This window comes from Falco biarmicus, chromosome 2 (genome assembly GCF_023638135.1).
Source record: "Falco biarmicus isolate bFalBia1 chromosome 2, bFalBia1.pri, whole genome shotgun sequence".
Taxonomy (NCBI): Eukaryota; Metazoa; Chordata; class Aves; order Falconiformes; family Falconidae; genus Falco; species Falco biarmicus.
Window position 1 is genome coordinate 78,704,110 of NC_079289.1, and position 19,565 is coordinate 78,723,674.

The 19,565-nt window shown below is 38.3% G+C and overlaps 1 protein-coding gene across 2 annotated transcripts in view; it reads right to left on the minus strand.

The window, feature by feature from the left end:
* DSCAM (DS cell adhesion molecule) overlaps positions 1-19,565 on the minus strand; it is a 470,381-nt gene that overhangs the window by 129,382 nt on the left and 321,434 nt on the right. For both annotated transcript variants that reach the window (XM_056328736.1, XM_056328738.1), the window contains exon 11: positions 16,803-16,976. In XM_056328736.1, coding sequence (XP_056184711.1) covers positions 16,803-16,976 — 174 coding nt within the window. The remainder of the gene's footprint in view (positions 1-16,802; positions 16,977-19,565) is intronic.

Here is a 19,565-nt window from a genome sequence, read left to right on the forward strand (position 1 = left end):
AGGAAGGGTTTAGTGGTGAAGTGCTGTGGGACCCACTGGCCCTGCTGCCTCAGGCCATGGGAGCAGCTCTGTTCCTGTGACTGTCAACAGCAAAACCCATGCGCCGATCACGGGCTTAAAATTGTTGCTGTATCATGGCAAGGGTGTGAGATTGCTCACACTTCTAGGGCTCAATAGGCCGTATGGGTGAAATTTTGATCCTGTAGAAGTCCAGAGGACCTCAGACACTGACTTTTGCTTGACCAGGATTTTATTTGCTAAAATAAGAGCTGCACTGGCAACTGTCCTACAATCTTACTATCCAGTCTCATACAAGTTGAAAGGAGGTGCTAAAAGAGAACTGTAGAATATTAAAAAAAAAAATACTTCCTGTTTATGTTTAATAAAACCAAGAAAACAATCTCCCAAGGTTCTTAATATTGCCTATTACTAATCATATCCTCAATTCATGACTAATGCATTTTAATTCAGTCACAGAGTATGCTTTAAAAAATTCAGTGCTGCATTATGTGCTGTACTTGAGATATTCAAGATCTTAATTGTTTGTTCTCTTCAGTATCCCTCACCCAAGAAACTAATGAAAAATTCAGTCGTGATGATACTGTTTATGACATACATAGCTGTGACACATGATAATTTCACAATCATTTTAAGACACCATGTGGTTTCTTTCGACATTTTGTGACAGACTGTGTTATCAAGCACAATTGTTTGCATGGGAAACAACTGTAACACGTGGTCCTTGCAACATTATGTTATCTCCTGATAACGATGTCATTAACATGTGTATACTATAATTAATGACTACAAAAGCAATTCATTTGAGTAAGGCTTATGAATCCATTTCATCTAAAAAGGGAAAGAAAACCTATAATCATTTGGGCTCAGATCCTGAAAGCTACTTACAACCTGCTGCAGCTACACTGGGTGACCCATTAATTGAGGCATATTAACCAAGAAACTTTCCTTTCTCAGTTATATTACAGAAGCTTGGATTAGAATCATTATCATAATGATTGTTCTCATAGAGATCAATGAGAGAAACAGAAACCTAGCAGTGCTCCAAACCCCTTTGTCACCCTCTCCTACCAATGGTAGCCAGGAAACAATTACAGTTCATCAGTCTGCATAGCTAACATAACGAAGCTGAAGACATGCAGACAGCAAATGCACTGCAGTTAATGCCATCCCCTCATTCTCCTGTAAGACAGGAAAACACTTCCTACATCCCTCTGGCATGCCGCTTACAAAGTTAGCTGTCTAAAGGCAGTTTGGTGAAGCTTTCTTATATAAGCTTAAAAGTTTCTATCCCTCACTATTATAATGAGCATCCTCTTGACCAGGTAAAATATAATCTATTTTTCCCATCGTGTTTTTGCCAATATATTTGACAGTTCAATGTCCTGATGTCAGTGTTACCATTGTTTTAGTATAGTCTGTTGTGGGTTCACTAGAAACCCCATTCTGCTTTTCACTGCTTATAGCTGCCTAAAAAAAATGGATATATTTAGACTCCCAGAGTTTTTCAAGCCTGATAATCCACTCTTCCCCCTTAAGGCTAGCAAAATCCCACAAAGACATTTTTTATTTGGATTTTCAGAAGGCTGTGTTTGGGCACACAAAATATTTTCATGGAGATATTTGCATACAGAAACAACCACACAAAAATAGCTGGGAGAGAACAAAAGTTCCAACCTGCCACAGATACAGTCCTCAGGAAAATTGCCTACAATGTGTCTAAAGAGATTAGAATGAGACTGGATCTCTGTGAAGAAGTTTGAAAACAGACTGCTCACAGAAGCTAGAACTGATGAAGGCTGGATCATGCTGAATCCTCCAGACAGATTAAAACAGGACAGGAGAGAAACAGAAAACTGTGAGCTGACTTGCTCCTCCTAGCAGCCCCCAAAGCACAAATTTTGAAGGGGGTTCAAAGACGCACGAAGCACTTAGCTAGGCCTTTCCAAAACATGGGTGGTGGGATATGTTCCTGCAAAATAAAATCAACAAATTGTGTTTTTTAGAGATACCACAGCCTCCTGTTGGTTCCTTCTCTCTTCTCATGGCACTGGAGGAGAGCAATTTGGGAGACTCAGGCATGCCTCTCCTGTCTGGCTGCTTCAAAACTATACAAGGTCAATCTCTTTGACATTTCTGTTGCCTCTTTTATATTGTTCCTATAGAGTAAGCATGTGGATTATATGAGTATATTGCATAAGCAACGATTTATATGCATTGTTAACTTTGCTCTGAGGCTTGAAATATTAAATATGTACGTATGTAGTAGCTCTTCTTACTCTGTAACTCTGGAATAATTATCACTGAAATTGAAACAGGGTAGATTTACATTAAGTATTAGGAATAAACTCTTTACTATGAAGGTGGTGAGACACTGGAACAGGTTGCCCAGAGCAGCTGTGGGTGCCCCATCCCTGGAGGTGTCCAAGGCCAGGCTGGATGGGGCTTGGAGCAGCCTGGTCTGGTGGCAGGTGTCCCTGCCCATGGCAGCGGGGATTGGGACTAGACGATCTTTAAGGTCCCTTCCACAATAATTCTATGACCACTGTATCTACTTCAGTGTGCACTATACTTTTTGAAGTTAGAGTGAATAAAACAACATGTATTTTCATGATGCAAGCTACAAAATATTTTAAAAGTCAAGAAAGGCAAAATCAGAATTTCTGGAACAGTAAATTAGAGCACTATTAACACCAGTTGACATGGGAGACATAATAAAGGAGTTAACATTCAGAAACCATTCTCCTCATCTCATAAAGTTGTTATATCTGTATTTGTACATGGATGTTCCATGCCTGTACTGTTGTCTTTCAAAAATTTTGTTGTGATTACATTAAAAATAAGCCAAGTTTGATTGTTCCTTCTAAACAAATCTCCTGATTCAGAAGCAAATGTGCTTTTTCTTCCATGCAAATTGTAAGAATTGCAGAGTTCTCATTCTTGGTCTACAGGAATCTTTTATGAATCAACGTCTACAATTCACATATTATTAATTTATTTTTTTAATTGTAGTAATTTTTACAATCATTGATTATAATATCCTTTACGACAACATATCAGAAGAAAATGCTTACAAAAGGAGAAATAAAATCTATATACCCATACAAAATCTGTGGAGCTGTAGAAGCAATCAAGGAATTCTATTGCAAGTAGATGACAGGATTAATGCCAGAAAAGTGAAAGCAAATGAAAACTTTTCACATAGTGAAAACAGGGGTGTCAGAGTTTACTGTAAATTTAGGACCCTGGTTTGACTCAACACTTTGAGACAAACATGCTGATAAAAGATTATTCCCAGCACGTAAGATCTAGACTTTTAAAATGCTATGCAGATTGGTTTAGCATTTAATACTGCACAACATTTAGCTGGAAAATGTATTTTTACTGAAAATACTCAATGAAAATAATTTGTCAAGTGGTACTATGAAGTTACTTTTGTATTCATCATTCATATTTGTGTATATGCATGCTTATGCACTAAGAGAATGCATGTATGCATATGACTACAAGAGATAGCCACATTTTAAAACGTGTGCATCCTCATACTTTGAGTAATCATGTTGGCATTTTCCAATCAAAGTCCTCTGTGGATTTACAAATGTGGATGTTTTCTCCCTTGGCTTCCTCAGGGACATAAAAGTGGGTTTCCAGTGTATTAAGAAATAAAACAAAATAAAATAGAATAATAAAAGGCCTTTAATGGAATCATATGAATAAATCAGATTTTAAGCAAACAGGCAATTTTTTCTGGAAAAACATCACACAGTATGCACTGAGCATGACAGACTTAAAAGCCGTTACATGACTTGCACAAAGGCTCTGAAACGTTCTCACTCTGTCTTGCTGAAACATACAATGATGCAAATTAGATAGATACAGAGTCCATATCTTAAACTTCTTTGGAGTACAAAAATTAAAGCAGCAACTCCTTCCAGATCATTACCTCAGCAATGATAAATGTGTCTGCCTAGTTATCCAACGGTACTTGGGGAACTACACCCCTCCTCTCCCCCACCCCCAGCTTTATGGGGAGAGACAAAAAAGAGCACAGACCTGCCCTGACTTAAACCAGTTAGAGGGTTTATATATACTTCATATAGTATGACTCTCTCTTTTCCCTTTTCTGGGCATGAAAGCAAGTTGCTCTGGTGTAAGAGTATCTTACACCTTGAGATCTCTGACATTTCAGCATATATGTAATGTTCGCTGGGTTAGCTTACATCACAGTGCATGAGAAACAGGAAATTCAACCTCTGTAATTGTTGAGTAATTACTTTGCCTACTCCCAGTGCTAGGCAGATACATGGACACCTACCAGAGCTCAGCAGACGCCAAGTCACTGGCCCATCCATACTCACTGGATTGCACATTTGAGCTTCCTCTTCCAGAGGGGAGGCTGATTTGTTCTGCTACTATACCTTAACTTGTGAAATATCTAGACAGCAATGGCTAAAAGCACACAACCAAGGAAGAAGCCCTAGTCATCCTAGCCAAGCTAAATAGTGGGTAGTACCAGCCTTACTCCTTGTGGCCAGGTTCCTTCCCCCTTCACTCAGATTTTGAATACCTCTTAAAGTGTTTTGGGAGGTCTACCAGTTTCATGCTGAAAAGGCTTAAGACCAAAAGGGAAATATAATAACTCTGTACAATGAGTTATGCTGCTGGTAATGCCAAGACAAAGTAGATGCAGAAAAACAAGGGTTGCTATAAGCATCCAAAACTCAGAAGTCCTTGTTCACATCTGTCTCTTCATTGCTGAGTTCCCAAAAATACGTCTGGGAACAGACATGTGCTACAGGGAGTCAGCAAAATTCCTGAGGACACCCAGTACTGCTATGCACCCCTGTAATGGTCTTACTCACCATTTAGGTGCATGCTTACTTTCCATAAAAGCTAGGCACTTCATTTAACTATTATTTAAATCTTAGACATGGGCATTTAGCGAACAGTAATTGCATTTTCAACAACAATATGCAACCACTTATGAAAAGTCTGTTCTCCCCTATTTTAGCTTGGCAAGTCATCATTTAAAAATCTGATAGCAGGAGATTTTCCTTGCTGAAAAGTATGGGTTTATGGCTCTAAGTGCATGGCACAGAGCCAACTTGTACCAGTTGTAAATGCAACAGTTATGCTGCACTGCAAAGTAAGACAAAAATAGAAGAGTACTGCTTACAGAGCACTTACAGTAATAGGAGCTCATTAAAAAAGCCAGTTTTGAGGTAAGACCACAGAAGTGAAATCCTGCTGCACTATTGTGTATGTACATATGTGCAATTACCAAAATCAATGACTAGTAATTAAGTCAGGAAAAAATAACCCTCTAACTGATGCTCCTTCTACTGCTCTGAAGATTTGCAACGACATGTACTCATGTAATAGCTCTATCAAGGTATTCTTTTTTTCTGTCTCTCTCTCATTTATGGTCACAAGTTTGTATTATCTAACTTTCAGAAAAGGCATTTGATCCTTTGAAAACTTTCGCACTTTGTGAGGAAAGAGATGGAAGTAAGAGAACATGATTGGTTTTCAGGTATTTATCTCTCAATATGACACGTCGATTAGTAGAAAAATGTTCTTGTTAGGTCACTGACAATATGATTTAGGAGTTTATTTTAACTAATACAGGAAAAGTTCAGAATGGGGACATGGAACTGCGAGAACTTGCAGTGCTGAATGAGAGCCAGACTACTACAGCAGTTGCTGCTTTACTATTCATTTCCCAAGTCTTTGAACATTTGCTGGAGCTTGATTACATACACTTAGAGAGCACGGCATACAATACATATGCACAGACTTTTTCTTTGAATTTTAAGCCAAGCTTTAAAACAACCACAACAAAACCCCAAGCCCAAACCAACTCCTAGCAACATATGCTTACATTCCTAAATAGCAATATGCTTTACTGAGCATCCTTCAGCATGTCACTGATTACATGAAAGACAATTGTATACACACTACTTTTATCAGTTAGGATTCTGCTTTAGGAATGAAGAAATGGCTTTAGAAATATAATATTTAGGATGTGTTTTTTTGGAGAATGTTTCTTTAGAGATTAATTTAATGCAAAAAAATCAACATGAAGGTCACAGACAAAAATAATTGTTTAATGAAGGCAGGGATCCCCATCATAGCTCTTTTTTTTTTTTTTTTCCCTGCTAAAAACCTAGATGTGTAATTGTTTCTTGCTGCAAAGATTTGAAGTCAGTCATCTCCACCTGATCAGTCAAAGATCAATCATTTCACATGTGTCTCTGAAAGCTGCATTACAGCTAAGTAAACAGCAAAAGAAACACATTCAGGAAATCTTTATACTATCTGACCATATCTGGATGGGTTTTGTTCCTTCTTGAAATCTTTTAGGTGAACATCAAACAACAAGTTTATGTGAGTGTCCGTGTGTTCATGCACACGGGCACACAGAGATACTGGTAACTGAGGCCATTAACTTACATAGATCAAACAGAAAGAGATCTCAATGGACTTTTATAAATTAATGACATCACATGGCATTGTGCAAAATGAGGTACAGAAACTTTCAGCAGAAGTTTCAGTATAAAAGCAGGGAATTTAAAAAACATCTTTGCCAATACCTGCCCACACTGGGCTGCTTCCTTTATCACCTGACAACATACCAGCTTGCATTGTGGAATATGCCAGGGTGCAGACTCACAGCTACCACAGCTAAAACAATTTCACAATAGCAATCATATACATTACTTGTACCTGCACAGACAGCTCTGTTCCAATGTTTTCATAAATGCATACAGTGGCCAACTTTCATCGACATCTACATTCTTAATGGATACTGTTGCTTGCTCTTCTCCAAAGTCAGCAGGAGGGTTTGCACATTTCTAAACCAGGCAACATTTTTAATGGAAAATACTGATTCACAAGTCAAGAACTGTAGTTGGAACTATAGCATTTATTCCCTTCCTTGAAGAATCTTTTCTCTTTTCTGAATTTGGTCATGTGTTCACCTACATTCATACAGCTGCACAACACTGCTTTCCCACGAACTACCAGGAATTTTCCAGGTGGAAGCTAAGCACTAAATAAATTATGGTAGCGCAGGTAAAATTAATGTCATAAAGTTGTGCATGCTGCCTGAACAACACAATTCCTACATGAGCAAATATGCTAACTCAGTATGGAAAAGAAAACAAAAAGTGAATGTAAGACTAATTATTCTGTGGCCTGATGGAGACAGTTAAAAAAAAAAAAAGATTAGGTTAGATTAATCGTAAGTAATTAGGCCAACAGTAAGAGCTCATTCTTTCATTATCTCCTGGTTTGACAGACCAAATCGATTCATTCCTTAACCCTGCAGGATCCTAATAAGATTTATCTAAAAACAGAGCCATGCTTCTTTAGTCATCTATACCATGAAGACACTCAGAAATCAATTGTTGTGGCCATAAGGGGACACTTTCTTTTTTTTCCAAGAAACATAAAAGTGACAGATTAAGATATGTTTAAGCATCACATACCAAACAAGTATCTGAACAAACAGTGTGGATGGGAGCTTACATGCTGATGCAGAAGTTGAATCTTAATGGTCAGGAACATAACCTAGGGTGAAGGAAACCTGTTTCCCACCAAATTCAACTAGATTGCTGAAAGAAAATCTGCATTTGCAAATCCTTTCTTCTGCTTATACCTGACATGCACAGCAGCAAGGGATGTAAGAAGTAATTCTTAAAATTCTCCTGTATACAGTGTCTTTAGCTTGTAGGCAGCTCTTCTTCCTACCTTGCATTTTCTGCTCCTTTTGTATACCTCCCAGATGTAAATTTAATTTTTGTTTTTATGTTGATTATCACAGAAGCTATACACAGTATTTATACTGCGTGCCACTGTAGGATTTTCACAGAGGGATATGAACAAAGCTACCATGCAATTCTTGAAAACTATTTTGAAGAGAAAACGGAAGTACTATTAAAAAAACGACACTTTCTTTACTTTTGAAGACAAAATTGCTTGCTCTACAAAAAGCTTAGAATTGCACTGATATAAGCTGTTGTAAAAGATTGTCTTTGGCTAATAGCAACAATTGATGTTGTATTTAAAAAGAAATAAACCCTTATCCAAAGCATAACATATTTGCATATAAAGTACCTTTTACATTTTTCTTTTACTGCAAGAGAATTATACAGAAAAATGTATTTAAATGTTTTGGAGTCTGTGTCACTTGCTACTCAAATGTAGTTTATATCCTACATATTTTGTAAGATAATGCAAAATATAATTCTTGTAATTATAACTCATTGTCTCTTTCCTTTTTTATGCAGACTTTAGTTTTTTACATCAAATTGAAGATAGCAATAAACATTCAGCCTTAAAAAAATAAGCAAAAAAATTAAAAATTATAAAGAATCATCATGCAGGTCCTATGACAGCATTCAATAATAAAAACCAGTGAATAACGTTATGAAGCATAGGTCTTGTGCTGAAAAATATTATAACTAGGTCATTCAAAGTGCAGAAGAATCCCTGGTAAGTAAGAAGAAATATTGTAGTTTAAGATACTGTCTACTATTTTTGCTTTTCAGACAGCATTCTGCAAATCCTAAACTCATATGAGAATAATAATGGAGAGCTCTGAAATGGATAGATAAAAGAATGGACGTGGGATGGAAAAGGATTTCTAAAAAAGCAGGAACTGATGGCAGAGATGTGACGTTTGCAGAACGGTGACAGCAAGAAAGAGGAAGAAGCACCAGTGGGTGTGAAGGGAAAATTATGTTAGTCACGAAAATACCATCCTTTTTGAGCCTGAGGCTTTGTCCTGCTGGAAAACGGTCACTTTGTAAATGAGATGTACCTTTAAGCTGGCATGATTAGACACAGAGAAAAGAGATGGGTGGAAAGGAAGAGAGAAAGGAAATAGGAAAGGGAAAAAGATGGCATAACAGCTAGCTTTTCTGAAGTGGAAATAGAGATGTACTGCACATACTCACTAAATTAATTTACATCCCACTATTGCTTTACAATACTCTCTTGATTTAAGTTTATTGTAGCAAGATGTGGGCCCAGTTCTTGATGACATTGCAAATATAAAAATAAGCAACAATAGATCATGTATGCACTTCCTACACTAGAAGCCCACATTAAATGTAGCAAACACACTGCATAGAGCCCCCACCCCACAAATGAAACTAATATATTCACAGCAGCATCTATATTTTTAAATGTTCCTGAGGAAAATTATTTGGCTTAATGAAACAGAAGCACGAAAATCCAGAGAATTGTATACACTGTAAGCATTAAATGCCCCTTAAGGTAAACATTCAAGAAAAAAAGAGACTGTGTACCTATATACATGCTGCATTTGAAATCAGTTTGACTCTAGACAAGCCAGTAAACGTCACTACTGAATTATGGGTATCCTTAGCGTTTAGTCATTACTCCTCTACCATATGGACTAAAGGAAACCAAACTGAACACTGTCCTAATACTATTTGATTCAGTCTTTTTTTTTGTGTAGTTGACTTTAAAATATTTTTTTCTGATGTTTTCTTAAAATTATGAAGTGGTTCTAAATTTCAAAGAATATTGTTTAAAAGTGGTGTGTTCTGATGAGAATTTCTGAGATAAGTGTTCAAATTTAATTACTGTGTCTACTCATTTCTCTCTCTGTCTTCCAGTTGATATGGTATCACATGACAGATGTCACCACGGCCTCTAAATACCATCACAACGAACTCCAACCACTTAGCACTCCACTGCTGGTCTTCTGAATACGATGCTCTGAGCATGCCCTGCAAAGCTGTTCCACCCAAAGGATCTGGCTGAGCTGCTATGGGTTGAGCAGCAGTTTGCACCCTCAGATGGTCTCTGCCCACTCTCCTGAACGAGGCTGAGAGGTGGCGTGGAGCCCAGGTGGGCCACGGTGACAGAGCTAGGAGCAGGGCACTCAACCTTTTTGCACATGGAAGTGGAAAGAAAGACAACAAACATCAGAGATTAGAGGATGTTCCACCTGTCCTACCAAACTAGGAGGAGGCATGATGTTCACTAAACTAAACCTGGTAGATGAGTTATGAGTAACTCCAAGAGGAGCAAGCCTGAAATTCTGGCTGTCAATGGTCCTATGCTTACTGGCGTATATTTTTCTTAAATGGTTGTTGAGACATACTGTGTTCCAGAAAGTTATTAATTCACACTGTGACAGCACCATCTCAACTGGAGGAGGACAACAGAGCAGACATTATTTTCAAGTCTTGTTTCAGCAGTGTTCAGAGACATAGGGGCTATAATCCTTGAATGATCCTGAAATGATCTCCACTGCTCAGAGTCTACTGACCACAGCTGGCCAAACCTGGACACAAAGTTCATTGTAATCTGAGAGCCATGTAAAACCTTCTCTGAATAAACCAGTAATTTAACAGGACACAAGACATATTAAGATTGAGAAAGGAAGACATGCGGTTAAAATATCTGTGGTTTGGCTGTGTTTAAGTATTACTAATGTGTTCAGTAAAGGGAGAAAATAAAACAGCAGCTAGATTACATATCTTGTGAATCCTATTCCTTACGAGGTGTTCTAAGAAAAGTAAAGATGTGAAGGTATTCAAAAGATGAAATCATCACAACTTTGTTAAACTGGTTGTTTTGCAGGGAAGTCTCAATAATCTGTATCCACTATGAAAATTTCAATAGAAAGAAAACTGAAAACAAACCTCACCCATGCTTCCTTTTGAATGTTGCTACTTGGGCAATATAAAGCTGAGAGAGACAACTGTACTGAAAAAAACGATAAATATGATGCTGTTGATACAAATGGAAAAGATACAGGAAAGCCTAGGTGCATTTTCTAGCTAGCTAGCTGAAGAGAAATCTTTCACCTTCCTGCTAAGAAGCATTGTTGTGCAACCAGCCTTGAAGAAAAGAAAAAGGGCTGCTATAATCTTTTTCTCCTTGCACCCAATTAGAAAAATATTTTTTTTAGAAGAAGAGAAATCCTTACCTTCCCTCTTTTTCTTAAATGAGAGTATTGCAAAGATTTGCATACAAAAGCACTTAAGTATTTGTACTGCAGTACATCTGGCAATTATCTTACAAGAGAAAGCACTCATTTTAGCCAACTGCCACAGGCTCAGCATTACTAAAAGTAGAAAGCATTTGAATGTACAGAAAAGGGATATTCCAGCTTTCTACCAGCTACCTTGAACATACTTCACGTTTAATTTCACCCTGTTGCTACAGGCACTGTGCTGTTATGACAGCTGATCTGCCATTGAATAGCTGTAAAGGAAAATCAACAAAGGATCGCTTCAGTGATTTTCAGTGCAATTTATTGGAGCTTGTATCTTGCGGCTGCTGCCGCCTGTCGGGGTAATGACACATGATGGGTGATTAAAGCGCAAGTCCCTAAATCAAAGCTGTGCCAATGGTCTGAAGAGTCAGAAAACAGCATTCAGACCCTGTTCATTTCTCATAATGGGAGGACCTCATTAGGAAAAAATGGGCTGTTTTACTAACAAAAGAAAGTACTTTTGACTAGGGAGAATTTCATGTTTCCAAGATTTATTGTAGCTTTCTTACAACATCTTTTAGATTGTGCATTTAATGAAAATAAATAATTAAAACAGATAGAGAGTTTTACAATCCATCACTGCTGACTTGGAATTTAAACTGAGCTGTACTGTAGTTCGTCCAAATCCTCATATTTAACACAGTTTTTGCCTTTGCCAAGAAATAGGTGGTAAAAGAGAAAGCTGCCTGTCATGGGGGTAGGGGCAAAGGTAGGCAAGGGCAGCTCGCCAGCTCTTGAGAAAGGACATGTTGGGATAGAAGAGTAGTTTCAGTTCACTGAAATTACTTTTCATTTTCTTTCCCTTTACCTTAGTCTTTCCTTCTGAGGGCATATGCAAATAATCCAGCTAGAGATTTTTACCAATTTTGACCAAATTTGTCTGTTGGACAAAAATGTACTCTACTCAAGAAAATTGCAAAATAACTATGAAGAAGCAAATAAATGAAAATGTTCTTTGTTTAAAGATGGCAGAAATGTCAGAAGAAGAACACAGACAGAGTACACAATCAGACCAGAGGAATTTGGGGTTTTTTTTTGCCACAGAAAACACTATTTACAGACCATGGGACTATGAAAAAATGGAGCACAGACAGATTAAGGAATAGGAAAGTAACTGGGACTCAGGTGAATTTGACATAGTATGATCGTGGTTCTTCCTATAAGCATTTTTCTGAATGTGTCAAGAGATGGTGATTTTTCTCTTCCTTTACAACATATTATGGATAATATATCTTGGCAAATGCAGAACAGGCAATGCCACCCTTACTGACATCTTGTGGGATATATGTATTTTTAATGAAAAATTGGACATAAACAAAAGGCTAGCATCTATGATAAATGCTTCTTTTCATACACAAGGAAAAGCAGCAATTGGACAGATCTTTACATTCCTATATTCTCAACAATGAATTATTTTCCCAAAGACAAAAATGAGCATTTATAAGGCACCCTGGCGAGCAGAGCACAGCCAATTCTCCATCACAGCTTGCTGGCTTTACTGCAGGTGTTGCAGCAAAGCAAACTCATTTCACTGGCCACATGGGAAATCCTGCTTAGATAAAGTTTCACAGAAGAAAGGCATAGAGTTCTATCCATTTTAATAAACAAATGCTGCAGTGCTTTAGCCATACGGTGCAACAACTGTTTGCTAGCAGTGGAGGTAACAGCTTCTCTAGATTCATAATCTCCCTTCATAAGCATCTTTTGCATTTATTTGTGTTTATAACTACTATTAAATATTTTTATTTCTTTTGCAGAAGTAGCTAATTATGTGATCAGAGCCTCTATTCCATGTGTTGTCTGAAGACGGAAAGAAACAGATCTTGCCTGGAAGAGGTTGTGGACAACATGGACAAGAAATAATATGACAGAGGTAGAGGAAGCAGAGGCATAGGGTAGTGAATTATCATAGCCAAGATGCAGGGTAACTGCAGGAACAGGGCAATCAAATCACTTTTACACTGTGAACAGGCTCCCTTTCCCATACAGCCTTTTCTTCTGTTATTCTACCAGCTCTTGTCATATATAACAATTTTAAATTATAAAAAAGAAAAAATGTTTAAGTGGTGAAACTTAGCATTGGAAGTATTAGCTGGGATTAGTAAGTTCCTGCTGGAAGGAGGTATGGGTCTGACTGACAGCTTTAGGTTTATGTATTAAACACATATAATGCAAATAGTTAAGAAGCATATTTGAGAGGAAATTGAACAAAGCAATTCTGTTTTCTTGGTAGACAGGATTTGTTGGAAATGTTTTTGTGATGAGATTAAAACTGCTCAGGCTCCCCACTGACATGAGAATAAGTGATAAATTTAAGAAGGGGCAGGGCTAATATGACTACCTCCAACAGATGATTTACATAGTAACATACATACCTTAATGAAAGCTTGCTTTTCAGGAGGGACTTTTTTCACAATATCATTCTATCATGTCATAGATAGCCCCTAAAGTGGAATTAGGAAGTGTGACATTTATTCAGATGAAGGCAGGCAGGTAGTCCATTTTAAGCAGACATCTCTTCCCTTGTGACTCCCAGGCAACCTTTAAATAATTTTAGTTCCTCCTTCATGTTAAAGGCTCATTACCCTTTATAGAAATTCTTTAGAAGTCTTCTCATCCCAAGCACCAGGAGTCATTTCTCCAGACAGCACTAGATTCCTTATTCCAGATCTTTCTCATAATTTTCTAATATTGTATGTCTTAGTGAATAAGGAATTTGAGAACTACTTATCCTTGGTTCAGAAGAAGAGAAAGAATCACTGATCATGATTTTTATGGGTGTTTCTTGAAAAGAAAGGGAGGAAGATAATACCTTCAAAGTGAAGATTCTCTGCCTTCACAGCTGCCGTTCTAGCCCTGTGGTTCCTGATCCAGCACTGACTCCAGGCAGCTCTTTCTTTCCACATTTCTGTTAGTATTCCTGAAGTCTCTTTATCTTCCTCTCATATTTTTTTTTTGCACACCCTCCTCATAGAATTTCCCTTCAACCAGGAAGTTGGACCACCTTCTCTGACATGAGGGTGTCACACAACAAACGCTGAGGCACTAAATAGATGTGTATCTGGAATTACTACCTTTTCCTTCCTAGCATTTAGAGTCTTGTTAAGTTGGTTTATAGCTTGAGCTGTCTTTTCACTAAGAAAAAGACAGTCAGTTTTAGAGGCAGCAAGTCATGAAAGCACATTGCATCAATGTTTATTCTGTCCTCTCCTGAACTACTAAACCAAAAATTTGCCTACCATCTTTGACATCAAAGGTCAATAATTTTTCTGTTTAGGTACAGGTGACACTGGAAATTCTGGAAGAGTAAAACATCCAGTTTCATTTAAGAGATTTGTCACAGGATCTATGAAAGGCAAAAATTTATCCAGCAATGTTACTAACAGTAGGTAGAAACTTTTGTCAAACATGGAGGAGAAGAATCATCTGTGCATAGGAGTTTCGTGTTTAAGTTCACAGTGATGCTATCAATGGTTAGCATCTGCATACATGAGATGCCTGTGGTACAAGTGACAGCTAAGAATTGAAGGAGGAGGCTGTGAAGGGACGGCTGCCTAGTTTCATGATCAGTAACTAAATCCATCTAAGCCACTCTACTGTTTTATCAGGTGATTTGAGCTACTGTTCATGGACAACACACATACAGACTGAAGGAAGGTGGGAAGCCAATTTGTCACAAGGAAGCCACAACAAAATGTGTTGATGCTAATCTCTGTTTATGTTTTGGAAGGCTGTTTCTTACCAACTTTGTCAGCCAGAAATGACTGCCTGGGCCAGGTCTCGCCTTCTGCCTCTGAGTAAAGAAGGCATTTGTGGAGCAGGATCAACTAATGAAAAACATTGTGAGTTTCAGGAAGGAAGCCCAAGGCTATTACCTAGTATTAAGGCTATACACCTGAGGACTAGGGTCCAGAAACAGGCTTGTGGGGGAGAGAGAAAAGGAGCTAGAATAACCACAGAGAAAAAGAAAACCATGAATTACAAAACACAGTACAAGGCAGGTCCAGGCCTTCACTTTGGAGTTGCTCCACCTGACCAGGTCCAAGTACTATGTGCCATAACCATGCCACCAGAACAGGGGATCCACCTATGCCTGAACCCCACCACGGCACACTTCCCCAGAGCAGCTTGTCCTTAATGTGTGCTTGATTAAAACTAAAGCTGTGCCTCTTCTACGCACACACCACCACGCTAACGACATTTTCTCTAACCAGCCGTGCTGGGAGCAGTACGTGTGTTAGTGTGGATGTGTGAGGGTGTACAGACGTGCTTGCCTGCTATCTCAGAGCTGGAGGGGTTTTCATTAGATTCAAACAGCAACTGACCCTCCAGGGAAGCTCCTGCTCTTATTTGATAAGGGATGCTCTTTTATCACACATGAAACTGCATGCAATGATCAGACAGGCAGTGTGCATAGCTGCCAACCAGAAGAAAGCTGTTTTTCTGTAGCATATTACAGCAGTGCATTGCTACTGCAGTTGAAGATTGGCCCCAAAATGGCCAGTTATGGAAATCACAGAAGCTGGAACTTCTACTGATCCACAGAAAAAGCATGCAATTAATACACTTGTTTGAGGGTTGGAATATCATGTTATTTTTCAGAAGATGAAGCTACTGTGGTAAATCTGACTGGAGAGGACATCTGAGGTACTGGGACTTGCAAATCTAACAAAGTCAACACTTCCTTTCGAAGAACTTAGTTATTCATTCTATGACGTTACAACAAATACTCCTAAACCTAAACATTAATGGTCTAAAGTAGAGCTCTCCAATGGAGAATGCTGGATTTTCCTTCCTTTTGGGGAGGGAGAGGGAAGTCTCTTTACTTTCAAGAGCAAACCTTTTTCAAGCTAACTGACATCTCAGGACTTCAAAGAGCTCGGTCAGTCTTCAAAAATCCTACAAACATGAAAGTGCTTGGCTTGGTGACCTCCTTCAATACTGGTCTAATAGGTCATTCAGGAACACATGGCATGCTGAAGTGTCAATAGTATCTTTCTTCTTTAGGGAGAAATTATATTATCTCTACAGTTTTGGGTGGTTGTTTCCCTCCCACCCCCCCGCGCCCCTTAACATTTCCTCTGTATTCTCAGCTATGTAAATGTTTGAAGGAGTTACAGCTAACATGCACCTAACAACTGGATTGTCTCTTATGCCTACAAAGTACAGATAGTTTGTGTAAGCACTTCAGATCCAATAGAATTAGATGCATTCTCTGGAAGTTACCTGCCGGTGGCTAAGTCAAAACAACTGCTGTGGTTGTATCTATAATATCTTATAGTAAGTTGTAGCATCTTGCGATATCTACTGTAACTGCACTGATAGTATCTATGCTATCTTGCAAATCTTTTAATCCATATTTTCTTCAACTTCTGATATTTTTAACGTCACTGTGGGTACTTCTTCTTTGTTATTGGTTTTTTACCCTTGACCAAATAATTTTCTTACTTCCCATTTATTACTCCGATGTAGCTCATAGACATGATAAAAAATTTTGAAATGAGATGTTAATCCTTTTTATCTTCAAGTCCCCTTTTCTCCTGATACTAAATAATGTTTTTTATTAACCATACTAACTTCCAGATGCTCCCACATGCAGCTGAATACCAACATTAAATTAAAACAAACAAACCCAGCCTCTCACCTCCCTCCCCACTTCCCCTCCCTGCAAACTAAGGATGCAGTAGACAAGCCTTTTTCACTCAATGGTAATATCTGAATCACAAAGAATTGGTTTGGTTCTTACTTTTAACAGTGAGGTACATGGACTTGCTGACGTCTGCTCCCACATCATTGCTGACCTTGCAGAGGTAGTATCCACTGTCTTCTTCCAGCACATGTTTAATCAGCAAGGAGCCATTTGTGAGAAGCTGGATACGACCATTCAATGCGATTGGCTGGAACTGAGGAACCCCGGCACCTAAAGCAAGACCCCCACAGAAATAGGTTAGTTAGGAAGGAAAGCTTCTCAGTTTTTTAGAATATGGCAGAAACTATAGCTCCCTGCTCTTAAACGCTCAATTCAATCAAAACACAAATGGCTTCTGACATCATCAGAACAAACAGAATGGTTTGCCAAAACTGAATTTATTAAATGGAGAAAAAAAAAAGAAAACAAAAAGGAAAAAAAAAAAGGAAAAAAAAAAGAAAGGCTTTTGTAGCTTTTTTAATGCAATAGTGGCAATAATTTGCCCATGTTAAAGGTAAAGGGGTAAAAGGAGCATGAAGCAGGAGTGGAAGAACCAGAAAGGGGGAGAGAGAAAATTAAGATTTTCAGACCGCTCATGGGTAAAAAGGCACATTTGTTGTACATTTAGAGGCTGATAAATTATTGATAATTACAGCTGAACAGTCATGCAAGTATGTATCCCTAATGCATACACCAAATGAATTTCTTATGACTAAGAGGGATGTCTGTTGTAGTAAACATGGCATACTCAAGGGATCTCTAGGACCTTGTTTATGAAACTGCGTAATGTGGAAAACCACATCGTTGACTGTGTTCCTTGTTTCCTCCTACAGCCAACTGACTGATGACATATAAAAATCTCTATTCTGCCATGTTTGTAGCCAGTATTTATTTGGAACGTTAACAAAAAAATACAAAGAAAGAAACAAAAAGCTCAGATCACTAATCAGGCATGAGGTGCTATGTTTGGTGGTAATTTGAAAGTGGAAGGTCCATAAAAAGACAGGAAGACAAAGATTTCTGTATCAACTTTTGTTTTAAGAAGGAATCTACTTTTCCCTGGAAGTGAGATACCGGGTAATTTAGGGAATAGGGAACAGGAGACTGCCATACTGTTAGCATGCCATACTGTCCAGAGGCCCACCACAAGTTCGGGCTCCTCCAGTACTAGGAACTCTCTCTGTATATATTAAGATACAGTTCTTTTAGCCTTACAGCCTGCTTTGGCAGCAGGAGACAGGATTTTTCAGGGAAATCGTAAGGCAGTCTTCTTCAATAGAATTCTCTTACAACACTTTCTGTACACAAAGTTGTTATCTGTCAGCTTTAATTACTACATGCAGTTGCCTGAGTCAGCCCAGGAGGAAATATGATGAATAAATATTATGGGCAACGGTTTAGCATAAAATACAAGCTATAACAATCTATGAATACAACATCTAGAATACCAAAAAAGTCCAGACATATTCTAAAAATCCTTCTAGTCCTAGAAGAGTCTGCTTTGGGGACTTACAATTACACTGAAGGTCTGGTGGCTGATACCATGAACTTAAAAATGTTAAAGGGATAACGTTTTCACAAAAATCAGTTGCCATTGTTGATTTTTCAACTATTTTAGTCACATGCATATCCCACTTCCTCACCCTTTGTCTATTTTTTTCTTTAATAAGCCATTTTTCCTGTCATTTAGTTGAAAGGCACATTTATGCTTCACTAACTTTACCTGTCTGCAATTGATTGCCCAAGTAGATAGATGCAAGCACTCACTTCTTGTACTTCTTCACATGAAAAATTCTGGGGACAATTTGGAGTTCACAGAAGGGAAAGAGCTGATACTCCTAAGGACAGCTACAACTGGGCAAAATTTTGCATAACAGTTTGCAAAGGTTTCTTACTCTTCACAGACACACTATTACAGCCAAAGACCTTCCTGAGCAGTGACAGCAGCTTATCACACACAGCTGTATGGATGAATCTGCAAGAGGACTACATGCTCATGAATCACAGAATCACAGACTGGTTGAGGTTGGAAGGGACCTCAGGAGGTCATTTGGTCCAACCCTTTTGCTCAAGCAGGGCCACCTGTAGCTGGTTGCCCAGGACCATGTCCAGATGGGTGTTGAATATTTCCAGAGATGAGACTCCATAGACTCTCTGGGTAACCTGTGCCAGTGCTCAGTCACCCTCACAGTGAAAAACTGTTTTCTTCTACTCAAACGGAACACTCCTTTGTTTCAGTGTGTGCCCATTGCCTCTTTAAGCCTGAAGGACTTAACAGATTCTTCCTCATTATGGGGTGTTTGTATTGATCACTGTCATTACTCTTTAGAGACAGGAAGTTCATTTCTATTACCTGTCTATCCTGATGTACAAAAAAAATAGCCCTCTTTGTCCATTTTACACTGACAGAAAAAGCCAATGACAGTAACTTACCTGCAGATGCCCTTTCTACTCTTATGGAACCAACAGATGAGCTATGATCTGATTGTTTTACTCCTGCTGGCCTCACCTCACCAATTACTTCAGAATTTGGCATTAACCTTGCTCACGAACCAATTATACAATGTTATATTTTCTAAAACAAGGTATAGCATCTATCCTATAGAGCTGTACAGCACCCTAGTCAGATTAGATTTTGAAATTGTAGTCATCCGTTAGCAAAATACAGGCTTTTGGAAAAATACTTATCTCTTCACCTAGAATTATTATGGCAAAAAAAAATGAAACTGCAGTTTGATGGCTTTGCCTATGTCACATATCTACTAAAATCTTCTTTGAATTCAAAACTTCAGAGCTGTTAATGGAAAACCTTAAAAACAC